Below are 26,191 nucleotides of genomic sequence, written 5' to 3' on the forward strand. Positions count from 1 at the left end.
GGATCGGCGCGCTGCTGGGTCACGTGACGCTCCAGCATCCAGACAGGAGGGGGCGGAGCTGGGAAGAGAAGTTGCTGTACATGAGGACTGCTCACTGCCATAGGAGGAAGTCAGAGGAATAGAGAACGTGAGTGTGGATGGAGATAGGTGTGGACATACTGCTGCTATACATGAGGGAGGTCCCAGAGCATGTAGAAGAGCTCCTGGGGCATAATGGGCATTGGAGCAGGACATGAGATGGTAGAGTATGCAAGGGTATAGTGGGCATTGGAGCAGGACATGAGATGGTAGAGTACGCAAGGGTATAGTGGGCATTAGAGCAGGACATGAGATGGTAGAGTACACAAGGGGATAGTGGGCATTGGAGCAAGAGATGGTAGAGTACGCAAGGGGATAGTGGGCATTGGAGCAGGACATGAGATGGTAGAGTACGCAAGGGGATAGTGGGCATTGGAGCAAGACATGAGATGTGAGAGTACACAAGGGGATAGTGGGCATTGGAGCAGGACATGAGATGGTAGAGTACACGAGGGCTCATAGGAGAGCTGCTATCTCTTACTATATTAGGTCAAGTTGAGGCTTATCACCTGATTTTGCCTGAAATGTTCTGCTTACCTGATCCTCCGCTTCCTTAGTAAGTGGCACCCCCACATGTTCCAGCATTAGACGGTCCCTCTTCGTCATCATGTTCAGTGCAGGGCTATGGACCCTGCACTGCCCTGGATGAGATCAGAAACTGTAGACCACTGGAGTGTGCGGGGGAAGCCTGTGGGGATCAGTCTAGGAGCAGAGGGTAGGGTAAGTAAATCCTTTTGGCTGTACTTCTCGTGTAAATCACAAGAGTGACTCGTTTTTAGCTGACAGCAGGTTGAAGCCCTCTGCTGCTGATGTCACTCAGTTGGGCCAGGCTGGGGAAATAACCTGATTTTTAAAATTGGGATCCACCCCAGAGTCTGGTGCGACACCTGGCTCAGCCTCTCAATCTCCCTGCCCCTCCATAGCCCAGCAATCCGGTGAGTGCCGGGGGGGCAGAGCAGATGGCAGTTACTGCCAGTCACTACGCTGCTCAGAGCGTTTGTGAGAATTTAGCAGTTATCTGATTGAGGAGTTCTCAACCTTATAGCCGATCGGTCCTAGTATGTGTATGTATGAATGTGAGTTGGGGACCTTAGATTGTACACCCCTTGAGGGTTAGGGACTGATGTGAATGTACAATGTATATGTAAAGCGCTGCGTAAATGGACGGCGCTATATAAGTACCTGAAATAAATAAATATATATAAGCTTTACATTGGTGGCAGTGAAGCAGTTAAACCCTACCTAAAAACTTGATTCATAAAATTTACTGAGCTGTTTTTATACTTGTCTTCTTTCTAGCAGTCACAATGACTATTGTACTTGGGTTTGAAGGCAGTGCCAACAAAATTGGTGTTGGGATTATTCAAGATGGAAAGGTTCTCAGCAACCCAAGAAGAACCTATATAACCCCTCCAGGGCAAGGTGAGATTGTAATTGAGAAGCCTTGGATTTGAATGCAGCCGCGATTGCAAGATATTTTACTATGGTTTTTAGATGCATGTTTTAGGTTAGAGCAATATTATGACAATTGAAACTCAGATAGTGACCAAAGTGCATCAGAAGCTTTATATTTGTGGATCCCCTCTCTGCTACAACCCTCACATTTTTAATTAATAGTGACCTAGTGGGCTTTTACCCTTTGTCGCCCTTTTTAGCTTTGTAATATACAAGTGGGGTTCTTACAGGCTGATGCGAGTATTTAGGAAAATATTCCTATACATTCTTGCAATGTGTTTTCCCCTACAAACAAGTCATATTTGGATAGGGGATTGAAACCTCCTTTTATTTGCCCTGTTATTGTAAAGTCCTGTGCTGGCCAGTGAAGAGGTATGCTATGTGTCAGTGTATTAGTTCTAACTGGAGGAAGGGAAAATAACGCTAGATACTTCTACCACACTGCAGGTTTCCTTCCTAGTGACACTGCTCGTCATCATCGCTCCTGTATACTGGAAGTGCTACATGAGGCTCTAGAGGAAGCACAGATACAACCAAAGGATATAGACTGTGTGGCTTACACAAAAGGTATGACCAATTAGAAAAATAAGGGTATGTTAAAGTGTTACTAAACCCACAACAGTAAAATCAGTCTGTATATGCAGTAAAGCATGCTTGTTATACTCACTGTGGAAGCGAAGGGGCTAATCCTTTGCATTGTGTAAAAAGGCTGTTTGATCCTGTCTCTTCTGATCCTCCCCTTCTTCTTCTGTCCCCAATCCATCTGATGCTAGAACAGAGCCCTAGGAGTCGCTCTGCACATGCTCAGTTTGGTATGTATTACTAGAGGGTTTTTTCCATTTGTCAAGAAAGGGCTGATTGGCCCTGTTTTGATTACATGCACCCTCCCAGAGGGTCAGGGGTCATGCAGCCTCATAGAACAGTCAGCAGAATGAAAACTCCTTCTACAAGCTTTAACCAGTGCTGTGCTGGACACTGATAGAAGTCACAAAACTGCCGTATACTGCTGATGAGAAAAGGTATTTATCAGTTTATATTTACCACAATAATTGTACATTGTGCATTGCAATGTTCTGTGTACTGTGGGAGATCAGATAAAGTGAATACAGGGTCCTGGGTTTGGTAACACTTTAAACCCTATGAAATCCTCCAATGTGGTAAGAATGGCCATAGATTTTCTTCTGATTCAAAGACTTTTAGCTCAAATGTAAACAAAAATATCACCAATGAATGGAGTGTGAACAAATCTGTTGGCAGTTCCCAGCAGACTATCATTGGCCTAGCAAGGGCTTTGGTACATTGGAAAAGCTTGTTCAGTTTCATAAAGTGTTGCTGATTTGAAAGAAGAAAAAAAAAAAAAAGCAGTGGTGACTATAGATTGCCCAGTGCTCCACTTTACTCCCTCACAGGCAGAGTATATATCTTTCTATTATTGCACCAACTGATCATTCTTGTCTGCAGATTTATCTTTTTTTATATTTCTTTTAAACTGTCACTGCCAATGTAGAGGGTACAATAACGCAACGCAAATCAGCAGGTAGGGAAAGGAAAGTGATCCGATCTCACTGCTTACTTGAAAGGAAAAATCACTGTTAAGTAAAAAATAATATATGGACCTATTTTTGCAGGTAAAAAAAAAAAATGTGCATTTATTGTTTGTTTTTTGGGGGGTTTTTTTCTACACACAAGCCTGCGAAGTATTGCATTCATGATCAGTGGACGGCAGGTGCAGTGCCAGGCTCCTTCACACTCTCTTTCCAGCTTTCTGCCTGTACTTTAGCATGGGCTTTCAGTTAGAAAGCTGGAGAAAGAGTCAATGGACTACGATTGCACTGATCAGCGCATTCATAGTCCATTAAACTACAAGCCATCTGCCGCTATGGAAGATGAGACTTAGCTAAAGGTGATAGCTGTGGAGGAGAGAAACCTTGCTCTCTTTCACATGGAAAGGGGGTCTCAGCGGTTGAGGGAGATGTGCTACAACATGTGACATGTTCTAAAGGTAGACCTAACCTTTAAAGTGGCAGATATGTATCAGTTTCAAGCGTAGTTGAATAGAACCACAAATATGTCAGGTGAAACAGAACCACAGATATGTCAGGTGAAAAAGCTATTAGAAACGCAGCAGCAGAACTAATGTAATGTGGATAGCCAGAGGTATTCCAGAACTATGGGAGTGCTATGCCCTTCGCTGACATATCTGAGATGATACAGAAGGAATAGATTGGGAAGGTTTTATGCTTTAGACTGTTGTCCACTCCTAGGTTGTTATACTGAATGCATTTGGTCAAGTCCAAGGTTCTGAATATTGTCTAAATAGAAATGAGACAATTTAGTAAAATAAGAGCTGCTTTGTTTATTTTGAGGTATTGTTCTGTCTTCATGTTCTCAATGATCTTCTCTTTTTTAGGACCTGGAATGGGAGCACCTTTGCTTTCGGTAGCAATAGTGGCACGCACAGTAGCACAGCTCTGGAATAAACCTCTGATAGGAGTAAATCATTGCATAGGCCATATTGAAATGGGGCGACTGATTACTGGTGCGGAAAACCCCACTGTTTTGTATGTGAGTGGAGGCAACACACAGGTAGAGTATTAGAAAAATGATCAGTACTTGAATTTTATACATCATTGGTGGAAACATTTGTGTACACACAAGTGAGCAAAAGGGAAATACGATGGAGTTAAGACCAAGGATAGCCAAGCTAATCATGTGTTATTGGGTATAACACGTTGACCAAAATGTGTACTGAACAGGCAGTTTTGAATAGATGGGTAACATTAAACTCATGCAGGGTGAAGTAACAAGTTAAAGCCTTATTAAAAGAGAAGTGTGGACTTATTGTTTCCGATGCTGCTTCTGTCCCCCGCCGACTCTAAGTGTGAGAACTCAGCGATCACATGACCCCTGATCGCTGAGTTATTTCAGCTGCTCTGAGCAGAGAGCGGTGACTGTCAGTCACCACTGTCTGCTCTGCCCCCACTGTCTGCTGAAAACTGGTCACAGGAGTGTAGAACGAACTGCAATCTAGTGATCCACAGGAGAAGTACAGCCAAAAGAGCATTGGTTGTATTCTATAATTGTATTATATTTATTATATTGCATCTTACCAGTTCTTAGATGTGATGGCTGTATTGGTTTTCTTTTTTTAGGCTTTGTCTTCTATTTTCATTTGGTGATCCAGCCAGTAAGTCTGTTATTTTTGCATAAGCACAAGCTCTCTAGCAGAATGTATCCGTTTACATGCATGAGACAGACCATTTAGCACAGCAGGTGTTAAAATGATCAGCTTTTCTTCATATTACACCTTTATCCCAAAAGGAAAAACATGTTTGCTGTTATTGATTATAAAGTGTTAAATGTGCCAGAAGATTTAAATACAGCTAACGCTGCAGCCCACCTTCCCCCCAGACTGCCATTGCGGCTGTCTGCTGTGCCTCTTGCTTTCACTCCTCCAAAGTTGTCTCACTCTTACAGGAGATGTGTTACTGGCCAGATCACCAGGTGAAAAGTGAGGGGAAAATAAGCCAAAGAAAATCTACTGATTGGTAAGCTGCAATAGATCACATTTATAGTTTGGGGTTTAATACCACTTCAATGTTAATTTTGACACCCACAGCTTACCTTCATTTCACCACTCTAGTCAGCTGCTGGGATTGAAGAGAGAAAGCCCTGTGTAATACATTACATGGAGGTTTACGCAAGCTGCGGGCCTAAATGGCCAGTCATCCAGCACCAGCACTGTCCCATGGGAAGAAGTCTCATAGACCCTTAATTTGCAAGAAGTGGGTATGTCACTTTAGGGAGAAGTAAAAGAAAACCACTTAAAACAGCTGAGAGTGCCATCCTTTAAGTGAAGCTCTAAGTCGAAAGCATACAGGTGGCGCAAACACCTAGCGTATTATCCAAGGTTTATTAAAAAATATAAAAGGACCAAAAGCATACTCACAAACCGCGCATATATAAAGCCTGTAAGGCCACAGAGATGGCCGGAATGATGGCAAAGTGTCCCAACTGGTGGTAGGGTCGGCCACTGAAGCGTTTCGGGGACATATCCCTTTCCTCCCAGCTGATCAATGATGGCTCTGAGGAAAGGGATACGTTCCCGAAACTGCGTCAGCTAGCCAACCGTACCACCTGTCGGACACTTTGCCATCATTGCGGCCATCTCTGTGGCCTTACAGGCCTTCTATATGCACTATGTTTGTTTATTTTGTCGTTTTATACTTTTTAATAAACCTTGGGGTTTGCGCCACCTGTATGCTTTCTTCCAGTTTGTTGATCTCCCCATCTGAGGAGGGCTGCAGCTCTGGATCTTTATCCATAGGTCATCCACACACCTGATCCCTGGCCTCTCCCTAGTATTTTCTCCTTCGAGGCACTGGAGAGTTAGTTCTGTCTGATTTAAGTGAAGCTCTACCTTGCCCTCCCCATGAAATACATATAGCCCACCAAAAACCTCAGATCAGCAAGGCCTTATTTTAGTTCTTCTATGAGCCGGTGTTACTCTATGTGGCTTTTTTCTATACATTTTAATGGAGAAGGCCTTTCCTTTGCAAGCTAGCAAGAGGAGAGCTATGCTATTACTCTTTACGTGGATGCAATACTGCTTGCTGGCTGGCTAACAGTTGTATTCATATGCTCTACAAGAGGATGATACAATCTGAAGTCTTTGTTGTGGTAAATAAATTTATTGGGTCGTACATGGGGCCTTTAATTTGGTTTATATTAATGCATAGTTATCCATTAACCACTTGAGCTCCAGAGGATTTTACCCCCTTCATGACCAGGCCATTTTTTGCTCTTCAGCACTGTGCTACTTTAACTGGCAATTGCACAGTCATGCAATGCTGTAATATATGTAATTTTTTTCACACAAACAGCTTTCTTTTGGTGGTATATGATCACTACTGGGTTTTTTTATTTTTTTATATAAACTGGAAAAGGCAGAAAATTAAAAGAGAAAAAAATTTTTTTTTTGCTTTCTGCAACAAAACATATCCATTAAAAAAATTAAATTTTGGCCAAAATGTATTCTATGTCTTTTGGTAAGAAAAAAAATCCCAATGAATGGATACTAATTGGTTTGCATGAAAGTTTTACTGTCTATAAACGATGGGATATATACTGGAATTGTTGTTCATATTTTTTTTAATACTAGTGATGTTGGCGATCAGTGTGGGACTGTAATAGTGCGGCAGGCAATCAGACACTAACTGATACTTTGTGGGAACTGACTAAATGCCACTGACATCCTGTGACATGAATACAGTGATCAGTGCTAATAATATACACCGTCACTGTACTAATGACACTGGCTGGGAAGGGATCACCATTTGGGGAAATCAAAGGGTTAACTTTTTGCCTAACAATGTGTAATGTGTTTACAGTGTGCTGTTTTCACTAAGCAATGTGCTAGTTTTTACTCTCTGCTTTGCAGGGAGAAAAAAAATGGCATAATGCTGCTGTCAGTACCAACACAGAGTTCTCTCCTATCATTCTGTCCACCGATCAGTGAGTCCCAGCCATAAATCCTTGGCTGGGGCCCGCTGATTGGCATGTGCTGGAGCAAATGGCAACACAGCATGCTCGTGCACCCTATCGGGAAGAGCCAGATCACATACATGTGCGTGTTTCGGCACAGCAGGGCCACTCTGCCGCAGTAAATCCGATTAAAGTGACTTGTGCTTACATTTGATAATATTACTTAATAATCCCCAATATTGGAAGCACCGTAAGGTGAATTTAATGTTCAATGTTCCTAGGAATATTGCGGTTTGCAGTAGTACCTATGCAGTACTTCATATAAATTTGTATATGCACGGAGTTGGGCATGCACTCCCTCCTCATGTCACATGACACTGCTCAGGACAGGCATAATGTTCACTTGGTGGAGACAGGTAGCATGCATCCTATCCTTATACCCTGGAAGTCAGCAATGCCACTGGAAGAGCGAGGGCACAGAATGAAGAGGTACGTTCATGCATTTTATAGTGTACACTGTCTTGAAGGAAAGACCAGTTTATTAACTTTAGAGGAAAAGTTTTCTGAATAGGCAATCTATTTTTAAACTGGTATTACAGCCAGAACTATTTTTTTTTTTTTTTGTTTTGTTTTTTTGTACATTCTGGATATAGCAAAGAAGGGGAAAAACCCATGTTGACTAGTTGTTTGTATCAGGAGGATTTCCTCTTCACTTCCAATCAGAGTTGGCATGCGCAGCTCATTGCACAATCACAGCACCCTGAGTGCATGCGCACTATGGCACCTAAGGGGTTAATCATCTGCATTGTGTAAAAGATATTTGATCCTTTGGAGGCAAGCTGCACATGCTCAGTTTGGTGTGTATTGCTAGATAGTTGTGTGTTTGTGTTTTTTTTTGTCTTGGGAGAGTGCATGTGATCAGCACAGGACCAATCAGTGCTGTCCAGAAAAAGGGTCAGGGGTTATGTAGCTTTATAGGACAATCAAGGGAGGATGAAAACTGCTACAAGCTTTAACCAGTGCTGTGATGGACACTGATAGAAGTCTCAAGACTGCGCTAACTGAAGATGAGAAAAGGTATTTATCAGTTCAAATTTACTAAAATAATTCCATTTCCATATTCTGTGTCCTGTGGGAGACCAGTGAATGCAGGGTCCATGGTTTAGTAACATTTTAAATCCTGGCTTGACCAGTCAAGATAGCCAAAGATCAAGAAGCCAACTGAGAAGATGCCAATAATTGAGCTCCTAGATGATTCTAAATCTTTTTTTTTTTTTTTTTCTATTGCTTGAATTGCTGCTTTGCCATTGCAGGCATTTGACTTGTGTCCTGTTTTGGTCACCACACAGGAAGTGAGGGGAAATCTCCCCAACAGGGACACCGCTATTAAATCTGACAGATTCTAAGCTTTGCTCACTCTGTTGTAAGCTAAAGAAGAACTATTTCGGCTAAAGTTCCATTTTAGTTGAACTAATGTTTTCATTGAATGTTATTGTTGTAGATATATACAATATGTAGATTGTGCTGTCATAATTTCACATTACATAATTCAGATTCGTGCTTGGTGGCACTGCAGGTATAAACTGATTAAAAAAACAATATACTCTGTTAACACGTAAATTGCAATATATCAGTTTTTATATTAGGGGTTGCATTATTCAGGCCATAGAAGGGTCGTTTATCGGCTGAATTTTCGTCCGCACTATCTATTAGAGGAGCCAAGGCTGTTACACAGGCTGGACTTCAGATATGTCAGAACAGGGACTAATGCAGCCACCACATCTAAGAACTGATAAGCTACAGTATATAACATTTTTTGGGAGGTTATGCTTTGTTTAACCTCATCTCAATCACAGTCATTAGGTGATAAACCGCTTGATAAAAGCAAGCAATGTAAATGACCACTTGCCAGAAAGCAGATGTGACATATTTTGTGATTCCTGCCTCTACAGGTCATTGCATACTCTGAGCGCCGGTATCGGATATTTGGTGAGACAATAGATATTGCTGTAGGAAACTGTTTGGACCGGTTTGCTAGAGTCCTAAAGGTAAGACATGTTGATGGCCCCACCACAAGGCATTAGGACACCCTAGTCTTCATGGTATGAAGATTTAGTGTTGTAGAGATTTGTAATTAAAGGGGGTCTGTCATAAAGCATACAGCCTGGTAGACTCAGCCATTCCCTGGGGCATTGAACTGAATTTATACTCTGAATCACTTCCTGAAACAAATCGAAACACTTGCGCTAAGGAATGGCTGCTTTAGTCTAAGCCTGATCGCATGGGTGGTTTCTTCTTCTTGACAGTGTCACTTTATGTGTGCAAAAAAGATTGGATATTGTCAGTTTATAGCTTATGCATCAAGATTTGTTTGTACTGCTAGTCCTTGACATCTGTCAGTACTGTAACACTTCGTAAGATGTTGACTCAGCAAGTCAGGGAAATGTTAACTGTGCGTGTTTCTTCAGTTTGCCCAAGAAGCAGTAATTATGCTCCGGTAGTGAAGGCACAGTGATCATTGCAGAGTGTTAGATTTACTGATCTGGCTGTGTGTGCACATCATTTTAGTGATATAATGGAAGAGCATGGATGTATCAAAGAAGTGGCAAAATGAGGAAGCAGGAAGTATTACATGTTGTGTAGAGATTGGAAAATTGCCAACATGCATCGGAGCGTGTCCATTTTTGTTGTCAAGAGTAGAAAAAATGTAAACTGATCACCAAGGCACTGTATATCATAGAGTGCAGGAGACTTGATTTTTTTCGGATTTGTATAAGTGGTCAGCACTGCAGGAATGTCTCCTAAGGTCATCCTTTTTCTCCTGGTAACCAACACAGTTGTGCTAACAGTACATGATTACTTTGCATAGTACCTTTTTTCCTATACCAGTAATTGGAATTGTCCCTTGTGATGTTTCTAACAAATTATAGCTTGTTTTTTCTGAATAAAGAAATTTTATGTGCACACATTTGTATTCGAGTCCTAACTTTCATTTAGGCTATATTGTCAATGTAAAGTTATCATTATACAGTACTCGCAGTTAACTAGCATTTGTCATTCATGTTCTAATTGGCTGTCATGTGAATCCAATAGGGAGTCATCTTATTTGGTTTTTTCTGGGTTTTTTTTTTTTTCCTCAAGATCTCAAATGATCCCAGTCCTGGATATAATATTGAGCAAATGGCCAAGAAGTAAGTACTTTCATGCATGTTTCCAAAGCATTGTATTCTACCTTTTATTATTTATTATTATTATTCAGGATTTATGTAGCGCCAACAGCATTGCACCAGTGATCAGTAGATCGCTGATGCTATGCAGGTCTCCTGCAGACTGTCGGTGTATCTGCTTGCTCGTACATCCCATACGGGCAAGCCGATACTTCTGACAGGAAGACTCTATGAAGTAGATCACAGCGCAATGGTAGTTCATTGAGAACTACAAGCAAACATCCACTAAGGCTGTCGGTACTTGTAGTCCATTCATTCACAGAACACTGTGAATGATGCGACCATGTGGGCGGAGCCCCATGCAGCTACGCTTTTTTAAAAAAGTGACAGCTATCATGGGGGGAATTTTGGGCGGTGGCTGCACGATCAGAAACTTGTTACATGTTCCACCCCAAAAATGGGTGTACCATGTTCCCAAAGGTGAACTTCTTTAACACCTTCCCGCCCAGCCTATAGCAGATTGATGGCTGGGCAGGACACTTGCCTTTGTGACTGGGCGTAATATGACGTCCTGTCAAAACGAGCTGCTCATGCGGTTGTGCAGCGGCTGATGACATATCGCTACACTGGCCCGTTGCCAGTGTCATGTGACTGCTGTGACCAATCAATGGATGGCTTCATGTCATGCCATCCATTCTATACAATTATGTTGTTAGCTGTGACTGGTCAAGGCAGTCACATGATACAGACAGGGCCAATCACCGCCCATCTGTATTATGTGATCAGCTTTGCCTAATCACAATAGACTGAATGAATCAGTTTAATTCAGTAACAATGATTGCAAATATCAATGAAATACATTGGTATTAGCAATCATAATGTGCTAAAAAAAAGAAAAATCCTAATCGCTTGCCCAGAGTAGTTCAATGTTACTATGGTAACATTGTATTGCTTTGGTCACAGTGTGCTGAAAAATAAATTGGTAAGAAAAAGAAAACCTAATAAAAAAAAAATAAATACAAATTCTATTATTATTTTCACCAAAGAAATGTAGCAGAATACATTTTGACCTAAATTTATGAAGAGATTTTATTTATTTGCAAAATTGTATAACAAACGAAGAAAAGTGCGTTTTTTTTTTTTTTTTGTTTTTGTTTTTTTGTTTTTTTGTTTTGCTTTCTCAAAAGTTACAGGTGTTTTTTGTTTAGCAAAAAATAAAAAAAATTAGTGGTGATTATTATTATTATACAGTATTTGTAAAGCGCCAACGATTCGCTCAGCGCTGTACATTATTAAATACCACCAAAAGAGAGCTCTATTTGTGTGAAAAAAATGCTAAAAATTTCATATGGGTACAGTGTTGCATGACCGCACAATTGTCGTTCGTAGTGCGACAGCACTGAAAGCTGAAAATTGGCCTGGACAGGAAGGGGGTATAAGTGCCCGGTATTGAAGTTGTTAATCATGTATATCAAGATTAATGCAGGCAACAAGTACCGTCTATTATGACTGCAACACATGAAGAGCCAGGAATTGGGAAGAATTGCAGCTGCTCCAGCTAAATACACATAATATATGCCTTATGTGCTGGCTTTAAAATGACATGGTGGTCTGACAGTTCAGCATCCGATCTAGTGTTGATACAGATCCAGCTGAAGTGAAAGTAGGTAATTGCATAAGATCACAGTTGAATCACTCACGAGGAGTGTACCAGACACTTCATGACTTGTTAATGAGTAGTTGATCTCTCTGCACACTTCCATTAGATTCTATCTGCATATGGCCATCAGACGAAGTCTGCAGTGATTGGTGGATGAAAGGCGTCAATGTAGTGACTCCATCGCACCCGGACGCGATGTCCACAAGCGCCTTTACAAGTATGTGAACAAACAAGGCAGAATTTGGAACCGCACGTGTTATGCCTAAACACCACAATGCCTTGCATGCTGCCTTTTAACCACCTCCCGCCCACCATATAGTAAAATGACGGACACAAGGCGTTTCTCTCGTTCTGGGAGGACGTCCTCCCTTTCTAACCGCGGCGATCGGCGGTGCGCTGTGTCCCTCGGACACAGCGGATCACCGATCCACGGAAAGAGCCGAAGATGTCGACTTGGTCATGTGATCAGCTGCGTCCAATCACAGCTGATCACATGTAAACAGGGATATGCCGGTTATAGGCATTTCTCTCCCCACGAGCTGTCACACAGACAGCTCGTGAGGAGAGCCGGTAATCGGCATTCCTCGGAGGGGACGTACACAGATCATCAGAGCACTGATTATCAGTGTGACCTGATGATCTGCGTAGCCCCTGGAGCGCCACCTGTCAGTGTCCATCAGTGCCAGCTCACAGTGCTCATCCATGCCACCAGCCAGTGCCTCATTTCAGTGCCACATATCAGTGCCCATCTGAGCTGCCTATCAGTGCCATATATGAGAACTGCCTTTCAGTGCCCATCAGTGATGCCGGTCAATGCTCATCAGTGCCACCTACCAGTGCCTCCTTATCAGTGCCTATCAGTGTAGCCTCATTAGCGCACATCAGTGAAGGAGAAAAATCACTTATTTACAACATTTTATAACAAAAACCAAGAGGACTTTTTGTTTCAAAATTTTCAGTGGTTTTTGGTTTGTTTAGGAAAAAATAAACCCAGAGGTGATTAAATACCACCAAAATAAAGCTCTATCTGTCACAAAAAAATGATAAAAATTTCATATGGGTACAGTGTTGCATGACCACGCAATTGTCATTCAAAGTGCAACAGTGCTGAAAGCTGGAAATTGGCCTGGGCAGGAAGGGGGTATAAGTGCCCTGTAGGCTAGTGGTTAAGGGAGTCATTGCCAGGGACATCTGGACAGCACTAACTGAGAATAATGCAGTACTTGTTAATAATAATGAATGGTACTTGTTGCTTGCATTAATCTTGATATACATGATCTACTTACATGGCTATGTTTGGATGATTTTGCCGTGTCCTTTGAATTTGCTACACGGCTCTCGTAACTTTTCACTCCAGGGTTACTGGAATCTGTATACCCAATCCATATGATCATTCATGATAAAGGACATTGCTCTGCAGCACCTGTGATATTGATGACCATTTTGCCCTCTTCACATCTATTTCATCTACAGCACTTTGTTGTTCTATCTCATATACTCCCAGTAAGGTTGATTATTCTCAGTGGCATTTGTTTGGGCACCCGTGTGGCTCGTGGCTGCTTTAATTGATGTTACTTCCTGCCTGTTGATATCACAGTTTTAAATTTACTGTTGTGTGTTTTTATATGTTTGATTACCTTGCACAGTCTTACTTTATTGATCAAGGTTTGTAATAAAGGTTTTCGTATTAAGCTGCAATATACTACTCTGCTTGGGATTATTTAGAACCGCCTTTTTTCAAAGCCTGTCTATGGCTGTTTTTTGTTTTACATTTTGCTCCCACATCTTTATGGTGAAACGGAGAGTCATTATGTAGGCTGACCCGCTTACTTGGGTGGCTGTTTTTTCATTGCCCATAGGATGTACATACCTACAGAATGTTTTCCAGCTGGCCAGGTCCGTATGCCGCCTGGACCTGACATTCCTCCTTCTGCTATAAGCTCATAGTCATTTCACTGACCATGAGCTTGTAGAAAAATTGTTCAGTGTCTACTGTCAGTGCTGAAGAAACCAATAGCTCTGATTTAGCAGATGACAATCCACTGATCAGAGCTGTTCTCAACAAAAGTGGAGTTACTTGTTAAATGTGGTGCTTCTAGTATACTAAAGTTAAAACTAGGTTTGTAGCAACACAGTGCTTGCAGTGTAAACAAAGAAGGGGAATGCTGGTGACATTAGTGCCCTTGTATGGACATATGCCCATATTTAGTCAATATCTTTGGCAAAATAGTTGTTGTGATAGGGGATTATAAGAAGCAAACTGGTTGCTAGAGACCTTGTTCCCGAATGACCAGCATACATCAATTATTGGCATCATGAGCAGCTGGGAAAAAAAGTTGATTGATATTATGCTGATGATAAATTCCTTAATCTGTACCTTCTTTAGTTGAAAAGTTTAATGATTTTGATTTTTAGGGGCAAAATATTTGTGGAGCTGCCATACACTGTGAAAGGAATGGACGTGTCCTTCTCTGGCATTCTTTCTTACATTGAGGTAAGGACACTTGCGATAACAAAATGGCATGGATAGGATTCCAACATAACATTTCATGATTTAGTGAGGTCTATATAATCTCTTATCAGTGCGTGATTTATTCATAGAACAAAAATGGTATCCTAAAAGAGTGTGATTTGATCTTTTTGGAATGTGCCTTATGCATTTACAGCACATACATTACAGAATTTTCATGCATGATTATTTACAATGTTTTGTGTTTAGTAGGATTAACTAGGTACCTTGTATACAATTGGGTAGCCTATCAAAAATATTAATATCTAATAAATAGATGATATAGAAGTGGCCAGTATTTTCATATTCTAATGAAAGCACTGTTCAAGTTGGCTATCTGTGTACAGGTATAAGAACTTTCATATTCATGTTTTATGAACATCAGAAGATGCTTCTTATAGAAAAACTCACTTTTGTCTTTTTAAGACTGAGCAAAATGTTAGCTGATGTCGTATCTGTGATGAAGTGATTTGAGATGTCCCACTTACAAGTTATTACCAACCCCATGTCACAATCAAGGGTCAGGCTCAGAGACCAGAGGCTATAACATTAAAGGAACTTCCACCGACCTGCAGGCTAGGTATACAAGCCGGTCACCCTAGTGGATCACATGGGCCCACCTGAGGTGCGGAGTCTAAGTACTAACTGGTGTTCGCCAGAGCTCCTGATGGTGGAGATGAGTTTTAATGCATTTTAGTACCAGGTTGTGTTCCCCCAGAATCGCCCCATCAGGAGATGAGCAAGCTGTGGTCCAGTAGCGGATATAGCAGGTAAAGATCAAACAGAAGTGTAGTCCTAAAACAAGCCAGTGGTAGGCAACAAGTAATTGCAGGTTGGGATCAGGTAGAAGCATAGTTGAGGAACAAGCCAAAGGTCTGTAACAAGTGGCAGCAGAGAAGTCGAGAGCAAGATATTGGCTGGAGAGAGAGCACAATAATCTGGCAAACAGGAAGTGCAGATACATGGCTTGAATAAGGATATTCATGGGAGGAGCAAAGGGTTCAAGCTTCGAGACAAACAAGGTACAAGGCAAAATCATTCAAAGAATTGTCCAGGGAGATGTCCAGGTTGCTCAACAAGAAGATACATTGCCCTACACAAGAGGTTCTGAGTTCAGATCCAGGCCCTGACACCCCATATCTGTTCTTTAGATATCCATAGCAGCTGTAGTGGTCCTTATTGACAGAGATGTTCACTGTAAAGCCGCATGCAATCTCTCCCTAAATGTTGTGAGACACGGGAAATGCCATAAAAAGTAAAAGCTAGGTGCCAAATCAGTAACTTGTGCATTTACTTTGAGGCTTCCCAGAACCTAAGGGCACAACTTCCTGCATTGCTTTAAGTATTATTTATTTTATTTTACTTCACATGTTAAATTTCATCTGCTTAATGGGTTCACTGAGAAAGTGGTGGTTGTAGAGCAAAGAATCCCTATAGTGACTTTACTAGACATCCATCATCTATAAGAACACTCCTGGCTTTATTTATACTGCTGCCATTATTTGAGCTTGTTTTTCCATTTACATTATAGGACATGGCTCACAAAATGTTGTCTTCAGGAGATTGTACCCCAGAGGACCTCTGTTTCTCTTTACAGGTTTGCAAGATACACATGATAATCATAAGTTATTTCATTACATGTGAAAAATGAATGTCTCTGGTTTACTATATCCCAATATCACAGGGATTTCCCTCCTTTCCTTTTCTCTTTCCTTTTCTCTTTCCTTTTCTCTTTCCTTTTCTCTTTCCTTTTCTCTTTCCTTTTCTCTTTCCTTTTCTCTTTCCTTTTCTCTTTCCTTTTCTCTTTCCTTTTCTCTTTCCTTTTCTCTTTCCTTTTCTCTTTCCTTTTCTCTTTCCTTTTCTCTTTCCTTTTCTCTTTCCTTTTCTCTTTCCTTTTCTCTTTCCTTTTCTCTTTCCTTTTCCTTTTTCTCTTTCCTTTTCCTTTTTCTCTTTCCTTTTTCTTTTTCTCTTTCCTTTTTCTTTTTCTCCCTCCCCCCTTTTACATTTATAAACACCTCCAACAGCTAACAGTGGTTTTAGTGGCTGCTGAAAAATCAATTTACTGTATGGGTGCCATGTGCTGACTGTGCAGCGAGTGCAATCTGCTGTTTTGTGTAGTGTAATTTGTTAGCTTCAAAGGCTACTGCTTGATTAACCCACCTTCGTATGGCAACATTTGGTCTAAATTCATCCATGGTGTGGTTGCTGTCAGAAATATATGGTGTATGTACAAGCAGCAGCTTTTTTATTTACATATATATTTTTAGACACCTTGGCTAACTTGAATCCCAAGATTTTTGTGACTGTAGTTTTAAGCAAATAAAACTGCTGAGATGCTTACATTTCTCACTGTGCTGTATGTGATTTCCACATCTTTCCTATACCCAACTGTAAGCAGCTCTCCAATTCTTAACACCTGTGTTGCTTAGATTAAATTTACTAAGCTTTTCCATTCTGACAGGAGACTTTGTTTGCTATGCTTGTGGAGATCACAGAACGGGCTATGGCTCATTGCGGCTCACAAGAAGTACTAATAGTTGGTGGAGTTGGATGTAAGTGGCATACTGACTCGAATATTTTGAAGACTTGTTTAAGAAAATTGTGAACTACATACCAGCTGTTGAGTAACCAGAAATCAGTGGTGTAAAAAACGTTCAATATTTCCTCTTGACATAGAAAATAACTGCTCCATTTGAAATGTATACAGAAAGAAAGCATGCTTACTTTCTGTATAGATTCTGTAAGCACTGTGAACATTTAATCAGGGTAACAAATGAAATAAAAAAAGAAAACTACTGCAAGGGTAGATTTTGACAAATTCCTGGAGTTAGGCTGTAAAGTATTCCTGTCGTAAATTTTGAGACTGAATAGCTCCACAATTTCTGCAGCTAGGTCAGTGAGGGCTCATGTTAAATCTCAATATCTGGTTGTTTGGAATTTGTAAAAAAAAAAAATCCTGTAAAAAAGGAATTTCCATAGCCTGGCAAAAGTTTTATACTTTAAGATATTTTGCAAATTCACAAAACGGTTGGAAACACCTAAAGTTCATTTGCATTTCAGTGGTGTTTCCCTAGAATGACTGTTCAGTAAACTACTAATTAAGTGCTGCGCTTCACATCAATTCTGCATTAAAACTGGGATACATGCAAGTGCACTACAAATTAATAAATCTCAATATTCTTATATAATCACTCTTGTGAAATCAACATCTATCCATAAAATAAAAAAATCGGTACAAAATTTAGTCCCAATATTGGGATATTGCGACAAAATTTTGGACTGATTTTTTTTTTTTTTTTAATTATTTTTTTTGGATAGATGTAGATTTCACAAGAGTGATTTATATAAGAATATTGAGATTTATTAATTTGTAGTACAACTGCATGTACGTATTTCAGTTTTAATGTATAATTGATGTGAAGCGCAGCATTAGTAGTATGCTGAAGTGATGTTAAAACACATTATGGGACTGAATAGTGTGAGTGATTCAAATAATAGCAGCATAATAATGTTTTGTATATATTCTTTGAATGACTGTTGCTTCTCAACCCCCCCCCCCCTGGGGAGAAAGCTAAGTGGTGCACTAGCTGCATAGAGAAGGTCCAGTAGCAGAATCCCTTCTTGGGGTTCCAGGGTTTTTCAAACATTTAACTGTAAGCGTTTCAGTTAAGTTTAACTGCACTACTATTTATTTCAATTTGGTTGTACTCTTTAACTTCACTACTATTTAATCTACTCTATGCTAGGTGTTTTATGTGTGTGATATATATAGTTAACGTGTTACTAAAACCACAACAGTAAAATCAGTCTGTATATGCAGTAAAGCATGCATGTTATACTCACTGTGGAACCTAAGGGGGATATTCCTCTGCATTGTGTAAAAATGCTGTTTTGATTCTGACTTCTCTGATCCTCTCCTTTTCCAGTGCTCCCCTCTTATCTTTTGATAAGACATATATATTGTGTGGAGACACTGCACATGCTCAGTTTGGTGTGTATTGCTAGACACGTGTTTTTGTTTTTTTTTTCTCTTGGGAGAGTGCATGTGATGAGCACAGGGCCAATCAGCAGTGTTCAGACAGAGGTCAGGGGGTCTGCATCCTAGAGCAGGAAGAAAACTCCTACAAGCTTTAACCAGTGCTCTGCTGAACACTGATAGAATTCACAAGACTGCTCTAACTGCTGATGAAAAAAGGTATTTAGCAGTTTATATTTACTAAAATAATTGCATTTCCATGTTGTATGTAATGTGGGAGACCAGATATAGTGAATGCAGAGTCCTGGGCTTAGTAACACTTTAAATATAATTTCATTTTACTAGTTTTATTTGAGAAGGCAGTTTCTTATAAGAATTCAATCCAACAATAATAACGCAGGTATAGACAACCATTGTCAGACGGCATATCTACCATATTCCAGAGCTTCCTCATTCAACACTGTTTGCAGCAATTGCTTAAAGTGATACTAATGTCTTTGTTAATAAAAAAAAAACAAAAACAAACATTTTTATACTTACCTGCTGTTTGCAGTGGTTTTGCACTGAGCAGCCTGGATCCCCCTCTTCTCGGGTCCCCCACTGGCGCTCTTGGCTCCTCCTCTCCTGTCGGGTGTCCTCAAAGCAAATAGGTTGCTAAGGGGGCACCGGGGAAGGCATGCTCCCGAGCCGCGGCTCTGCGTGGCCATTCACACACAGAGCTGCGGCTTGGGCGCCCCCCACCCTCTCATGATCTGGCTGTGATTGACAGCAGCCTTAGTCCGGCGCGAGAGTCCCCGGAGAACCGAGGCCTCTCGTGGACATCGCTGAATCGAGAGGGGGCTCAGGTATTTTTTGGGTGGGGGGGGTTGGGTGCTGCTACACACAGGTGTTTGTTTTTTTTTTGTTTTGTTTTTTTTTTTACCTTCATGCATAGAATGCATGAAGGTAAAAAAAACCTTCAGCTTTTACAACCACTTTTAGCAGCAAACCCAAAACAGCCCCTGTTTACTTTAACGTTTAACCACTTGAAGACCAGGCCTTTTCTGACACGTTTTGTTTAAATGTAAAAATCTGTATTTTTTGCTAGAAAATGACTTCAAACCCCCCAAACATTATATGCATTTAAAGCAGAGGCCCTAGAGAATAAAATGGTGGGCGTTGCAATTTTTTATGACAGAGTATTTGCGCAGCGGTTTTTCAAACGCATTTTGTTTTTAAATATACAGTTGTTTGGTAAAATATAAAGGATGTTATGATGAGTAAACCGATACCAAATATGTCACGATTTTCATTACGTACATGTGTTATCTATAGATGCTTTAAAAGTGTTTACAGGTTATCAGTTTAGTTTTACACAGAAGTACTGGTGCTAGAATTTTTGCTCTCGGTCTGGTGTTCGCAGTGATACATGTGTGGTGTGATCGTGTTTTACATTGCAGCAAGGGACCAACGTGTGCATATGCCTTTGTATGAGAGTATGGGGAGATGGGTGTGCTTTAATTTTTTTTTTTTTTATTATTTATTTTTTACACTTTTTTTTTTTTATCAACTTTATTGCTATACATCCCTTGTGATCGCATGGGCATTGACAGGTACTTTTTTCCTGAGAGATCTATTAGACCCCAGATCTCTCTTCTGCCTTTTAAAAGCTTTGGATTACATCGAGATCAGTATGATCAGATGCTTTTTTCAAACTATTAATGGTTTGTTTATAACTGGTGAAATACTCATCACTTCCAGTTTCCTAGACCATAGAAATGATCGGTGCCATTTCGGTCCCTGATCAGTTAAATGGTCAGCCAACAGAACCGCTTGCTGCAGTCCTGGGTTCCACAGTGGGATGGGGGAGTGGGGGCCCCCCTTCCGCCACTTGTAAAAGCAATCCAGCAGCTATTTCGCTGCTATTATAGCTTTTACAATAAAGTGCTCCACCAGTTCTAAAAGACCGTATCAGCTGCGGGCATCAGCTCTGGTATAACAACTGAAACTCCCGCAACATACGAGTCAAACTCTAAATTTAATTTTGCAAATATTATTATTTTTCTACATTCAGGTAATGTTCGCTTGCAGGAGATGATGGAAGTTATGTGCAAGGAACGAGGTGCCAAATTGTTTGCAACAGATGAAAGGTTAGTATTGGCCACTATCCTGATTTATTAGGCCTCATTCATGTAGACGCATGCAGAGAGCTGTTTTCACTCAGCACAAATGGTCCACGCAGCCAGACATTAAGATACAGGTGTGCAGTTTCAAGGATCTTTGCATGCATTTTTTAGTGTATATCCATGCAGGACCAATACTTTGATTAGAATGCAGTCTGTCTATCTGCTTGGGAAGCACAGGCACAAACCTAGTTCACTGCATGGTGTATGGGTTTGTGTGTCCCATGTGAATGAGGCCCCAGAGTATGAATTAATTCATTGTTAGCGTTTGATTCTCTTTCTCTTCTTCAGTCATGCATTGACTTGAATGTAAAACCATTTCATTGTTCTCCAATATATGTGTGTCTCTGTACTTTTAAGATTCTGCATAGATAATGGTGCTATGATTGCCCAAGCTGGATGGGAAATGTTTCGCTCTGGTCACATCACACTGCTGCAAGACTCCTGGATAACTCAAAGGTTAGCTTCTTCTATCAATGCTATGCTCTCGTTAGATTGGTTTAATTTTGTCACCTATATAGAATGTAAGACTAGTGATTTGTGGTTTTGATTTAATTGTATTTGCTATCCTCTCCACAGGTTCAGAACAGATGAGGTGGAGGTTACATGGAGAGACTGAAACCAGAGAAATTCTAAAAAGATACTGGAATAGTGTATTTAATATTTCAGTTTTACGTTTTATTGGCCAGTTAAAACCTGAAGTCTAACAGAGGGCAGATCAATGGATCAGGCAATGATGCGAAAGATACATTTCTGTTTGTGTATGCGATCTGCTGCCTTAAAGTGCCTGTTACGGAGTACCCCTAGATCCTGTGAGTTCTGCCATTTGTGTCCGGTCTGTAGGGATCTATAGGGAACTCACAACAGGTAGAAGTGCCCAGAATGTCAACTTCAGATTAAAGCATCAGGATACAAAGAAAACTGCAGTTAAAGAAAATATGCTGGCTACCATTTCTGATTTTCTATGAAAGCTGGATGCCTTGCTGTAATGTTGACAGACTAAATTTAAGTACTTTGAGCCATCAATATACAACAAGAGTGCAAATCAAGACTTCACTCAACACTCCTTTAGTCAACATTAGTGACTCAAATAGTGCAATTAAAGGATTGCAGTGGCACACTATGCTTCTGATGGCAGCTTTTTAAGTTCTGTTGAATGTTCTCCGATTATGCAGCAAGACCTTGCAGGAACCTTGGTAACCAATTAGAAATATTCTAACTAAGCTTAGCTTAGATGTTCTCCTTTTTAGTAAATTTTGGACTCTTTCTCTTTGCTCTCCCTTACTGAAGAAGCTTAAATTTGTCTCTGTTACCGCTTTAATAGAAGAATCCAGTTTTGCTAAACATTGTCATGACTTATAAAACTGCTACTAGTCATTTTGCAATCAAAATGTAAAGGGAAAAAAAAAATAGCTTTTCTCTTTAACCACTTGCCCTCCAGAGGATTTATCCCCCTTCCTGACCAGGCCGTTTTTTGCGATACGGCGCTGCGTTATTTTAACTGACAATTGCGTGGTCATGCAATACTGTACCTAAATGAAATATATGTCCTTTTTTTCCCACAAATAGAACTTTCTTTCGGTGGTATTTGGTCACCTGTGCGTTATTTTTATTTTTGTACTATAAACAAAACACCCGACAATTTTGAAAAAAACAAAAATAATATTTTTGACTTTTTGCTATAAAACCTATCCAGTAAAAAAAAAATTTAAAAATCAAATTTTATCGTAAATTTCGGCCAAAATGTATTCTGCCATGTCTTTGCTAAAGAAAAAAAAAAAATCCCAATACCTGTAAATTAATTGGTTTATAGTGTCTACAAATGGCAGTGTGTATATATAGTGGAATTTTTTTTTTTTTTTTTTTTTTCCTTTTACACTAGTAATGGTGGCAATCAGCAACTTATAGTGGGACTGCTGCGGGCATTCTGACACTGGGTGGGAACGGACTGTCACTGACATCCCAATGACACTAATACAGTGATCAGTGCTAATAAAAAGCACTGATACTGTATTAATAGCACTGGGCAGGAAGGGGTTAATAGCTGGGGCAATCAAAGGGTTAGCTGTGTACTGTGTTATTGTGTGTGCTGTGTGTGTTTTACTAGGGAAACATGCCGCTGTGCAGAGAAATACACAGCAGCATGTTACTGCTGGCAGCAGCGAGACCTGTATTGTTTACACAGAGGTCTCTCCCCTGTCACTGTTTCTTGGCAATTGCTGGGTGATGGCGGGGAATTTTTGGCTGGGACCCAGTGATCGATTATCTGTAGCCGCCAATGGTGATGCAGGTAGGGTGGTGCGCTCACCCGCCCCTACCCGTAAATTAATATATATACATGATTTTGCGCAGCCCTGCCTCCCTGTAGCAGTATTTCTGCTATAGGGCAGTGGGGAAGCGGTTAATATACAGCCAGATATACTTTGTAAGTGCATCAACAGTATTTTGAGCTCCAGTTATAGGCCGCCTAAAGTGTGCATCCACACCAACACCCTTAGGCCTATGTCATACTGGCAGCAATTCACCAGGAATAAAATTGCTGAGAGAGCAAAAAGCACTCACCTGCTTCCATGACTTCACTTGCTTGCTGGTGGAAGCAGTGTGTTGTCACTTCTTCATTGCTACAGAACTAGTTTTTCCAGTATTTTGGCCAGAGACAAAACACAACAGAAACAGTGCTCCCTTCAGTAGACCTTGTCACAAGCTCAATCGTTTAGAAAATAGTTTTTGAAATGAGTATGTACATTTTAACATCTCGTAGGCATATTTTTTTGCATGCAACAGCTTTCCTTGTGTAGAACTTCTAAAGCCCTTATACTTCTGCAGGGCCCTGCCATCTTAGATGTGATTTTAGAAGCCCCAACAGACTTGGAGTCATAGACAGTATTTTTCTTCACCCCCTTTCCCTCCTGGGTGTTACATAACTTATACAGAGAGATATGAGGGGGGCAGGAGAGCTAGGCCAAAACAGACATTTCAAAAAGAGGAGAGGGTTATGATTTGCAAAGAAGGAAGGGGCTGTTCTAGAGAACTGATTCTTCAGGAAGTAATCAAGTTTTCTAGAAAATTCAGAGGCAAATTGCAAATCATTAGGAAGAAAAGTTTATAGAAAGGAAACATGCTGCAAGTAAGCTTTCTAAATATTTTTGTGTTTTTTTTTGTTTTTTTTTTTTTCTGTGCTTGACCTAGAATTTTTTTAAGTCAATGACAGGGTCTATTTAAGCCATGTTGTTGCTGGTGAGTTGCTTCAAGAGAAAGGGATCACTAGTGTCACATGGGTCTTAGGTTTGCTGTTGATCTTGCTTTACAAACTTGTAAATCTGTGGTGTTTCTTTTCCCTATTTTGGGAATAGTATTTTAGTAAGAGTGAAGGTATCAGGCTTCACTGGATATATCCTTCCCACTATTTACAAAAATTAAGTTAATAAGCCCCTGCAACAAAATTTGCCATTCTACTTGCAAATGGGATTGTTTTTATCCTGAACAAAATTGGAAGCTTTTTAAATTTAAAAAAAAAATGTATATATATTTTTCTCCTCAAGTCACTACTCTTAAGACTCAAAGTGCTGTAAATGCAGGTTAACCTATACTGTAAAGAATAAAACCTCATTGAATAAAGTTTGTTTAAATCACAATAATAAATCTTTTAGTAAATTTTAGTCAGTCCGTACATTTTTAGACTGGATATTGCTGACAGAACCCTCCCAATAATTCTATATCCTGTGCACACTATGGCATTGCAGTGTGCCTGCACTATAAAAATGTATGCAGGAGTAAAGATTTCCTAATTTTACTGAATACTTGGTTTTTGCAGACCAGTAAGTAACTAGCAAGCAAAGTCAGATTCAGGATTGCAGGTCAACTGTGGCCACATGTCATTGCCAACAAAGGATATATAACAAAGTATTTAGATGAACTTTTGATATTGACCAAATACTTATTTTCCACCATAATTTGCAAATAAATTATTTCCAAATCAGCCAATGTGATTGTCTGGATTTTTTTTCTCATTTTGTCTCTTTATAGTTGAGGTCTACCTATGATGCCAATTACAGGCCTCTCTCATCTTTTGAAGTGGGAGAACTTGCACAATTGGTGGCTGACTAAATACTTTTGTGTGTGTGTGTGTGTGTGTGTGTGTGTGTGTGTGTACACATCTCAATCAAGTCTTTTTTTGGTTTATGTCTCTACCAGCTTTGCACAGCTAGAGTGAAATTTTTGCCTATTCTTCTTTGCAAAAGAGCTGTCCGTAACCTGTTGAGGCATGGACTACACTAGCCCTCTGAAGGTATGCTGTGGTATCTGGCACCAAGCCATTCTCAGAGTAAAATAAAATTTATGGACATCGTTTTACATATATTCTTCATAAAGAAGATCGTCAATCTTTATGTATTTGTGTTTTGTAATATTGCAGTGTTAACTAATAAATGTAAACGGTATACACAGTATTTATCTGTCCATAGGCAGAAAGAGAAATGTTGACTTGCCTGTAAATTCCATATCTTTTAGAGTATAGTACAGGACACAGGCAAAAAGTATTTATAGCTATAAATTGTGCTACTACCACAATAATCCAGTCCCGCAGGAAAGACTTGCTCTGGTAACCGATCAATAGGCTCCACAAGCCAGTAATGAAGATTTGAAACAAATGCATGTAGTCAGATTTCCCCCCGCATAAAATCTATTTATTTAGTATAGTTAGAGGTAAAAAAAAAAAACAGAAGACAAGCAGCTTATGTGTTTGACCTTAGGAGGCCTTAATCATACCTACCATAGCCGAAGTAGAATTTGTAATGGGGGAAAGGCTTAGATTAGTCTGACCTGAGACCATGGAATTATTAAGACACCTGAAGCCAGCGCCTAGGTACAGAGGTTATTTTTTGTTGAATCTGGAGGCTAGGATGTCCACACCCGGTCCCCCATTTCTTACATATCAGATTGAAGGTGTCTGGACGTTGGGCCCATTCTCCCTGATCCAGGTGATGGCGGCCGAGGTAGTCCACTTTGTACATGCTGGACAGTGAGTATTTATCCATGAGATTATCTGGCTTGCTTCCTTCAAGGCTGCATGACTCCTGGTGCACCCTTGATGGTTGATGTAGGCCACAGCAGTGGCATTGTTTGACCATACCCTGTTTGGGTGTTGTTGGAGAGGTGGCCCAGGGTTGCAGATCCATTTGTATTACTCAGAGTTCAAAGATGTTAATGGAGAGCTTGGATTCCATGGGTGACCATATTCCCTAGACCATGAGGGATTGGCACACTTCCCATTCGGAAAAGATTGGCATCTGTTATCGCTTTCTAGTGATAAGAAAGGAATGAATTCCCTAGTCGTATGGCTGGGCTGGAGAGCCATCAAGTTAGGGAATTCCTTGCTTGGCTGGACAGGAGCATAGGAAGGTCGAGAGAAGTGGCATGTTTACTCCAGGTTGACAAGATGTAGTATTGGAAAGGTCTTAAATGAAATTGGGGACTGATACAGCCCCAGAAGAGGCTACCTTGAGGCATAGAACTCTCATAGAGAATCTCATTGTGTGATGTCTTTTTGATCTTAAATCTCAAGTGTGGGCAGTAAGGGAAGTTTTTTGTTTTTTTTTTGTGGAAGGAAAACCTTTGCTTGGGATGTGTCGAGGACCAGACCTTAGTATTCCAGGTGAAGAGAAGGCTGGAAAGCAGATTTTTGGAAATTGATTACTGAAC

At 40.4% G+C, this 26,191-nt stretch overlaps 1 protein-coding gene across 1 annotated transcript; it reads left to right on the forward strand.

The window, feature by feature from the left end:
- Positions 1-4: 4 nt before the first annotated feature.
- OSGEP (O-sialoglycoprotein endopeptidase) lies at positions 5-24,150 on the forward strand. Its single transcript, XM_089687027.1, has 12 exons — positions 5-127; positions 1,378-1,500; positions 1,981-2,100; positions 3,944-4,119; positions 8,970-9,065; positions 10,159-10,208; positions 14,260-14,338; positions 15,885-15,950; positions 16,815-16,905; positions 20,383-20,458; positions 20,852-20,950; positions 21,071-24,150. The coding sequence occupies exons 2-12, from the start codon at positions 1,386-1,388 to the stop codon at positions 21,108-21,110; spliced, it is 1,008 nt and encodes a 335-aa protein (XP_089543153.1). The 5' UTR covers positions 5-127; positions 1,378-1,385; the 3' UTR covers positions 21,111-24,150.
- The last annotated feature ends 2,041 nt before the right edge of the window (positions 24,151-26,191 follow it).

This window comes from Staurois parvus, unplaced genomic scaffold (genome assembly GCF_062004578.1).
Source record: "Staurois parvus isolate SC_StPar_1 unplaced genomic scaffold, SC_StPar_1.0 ptg000415l, whole genome shotgun sequence".
NCBI lineage: Eukaryota > Metazoa > Chordata > Amphibia > Anura > Ranidae > Staurois > Staurois parvus.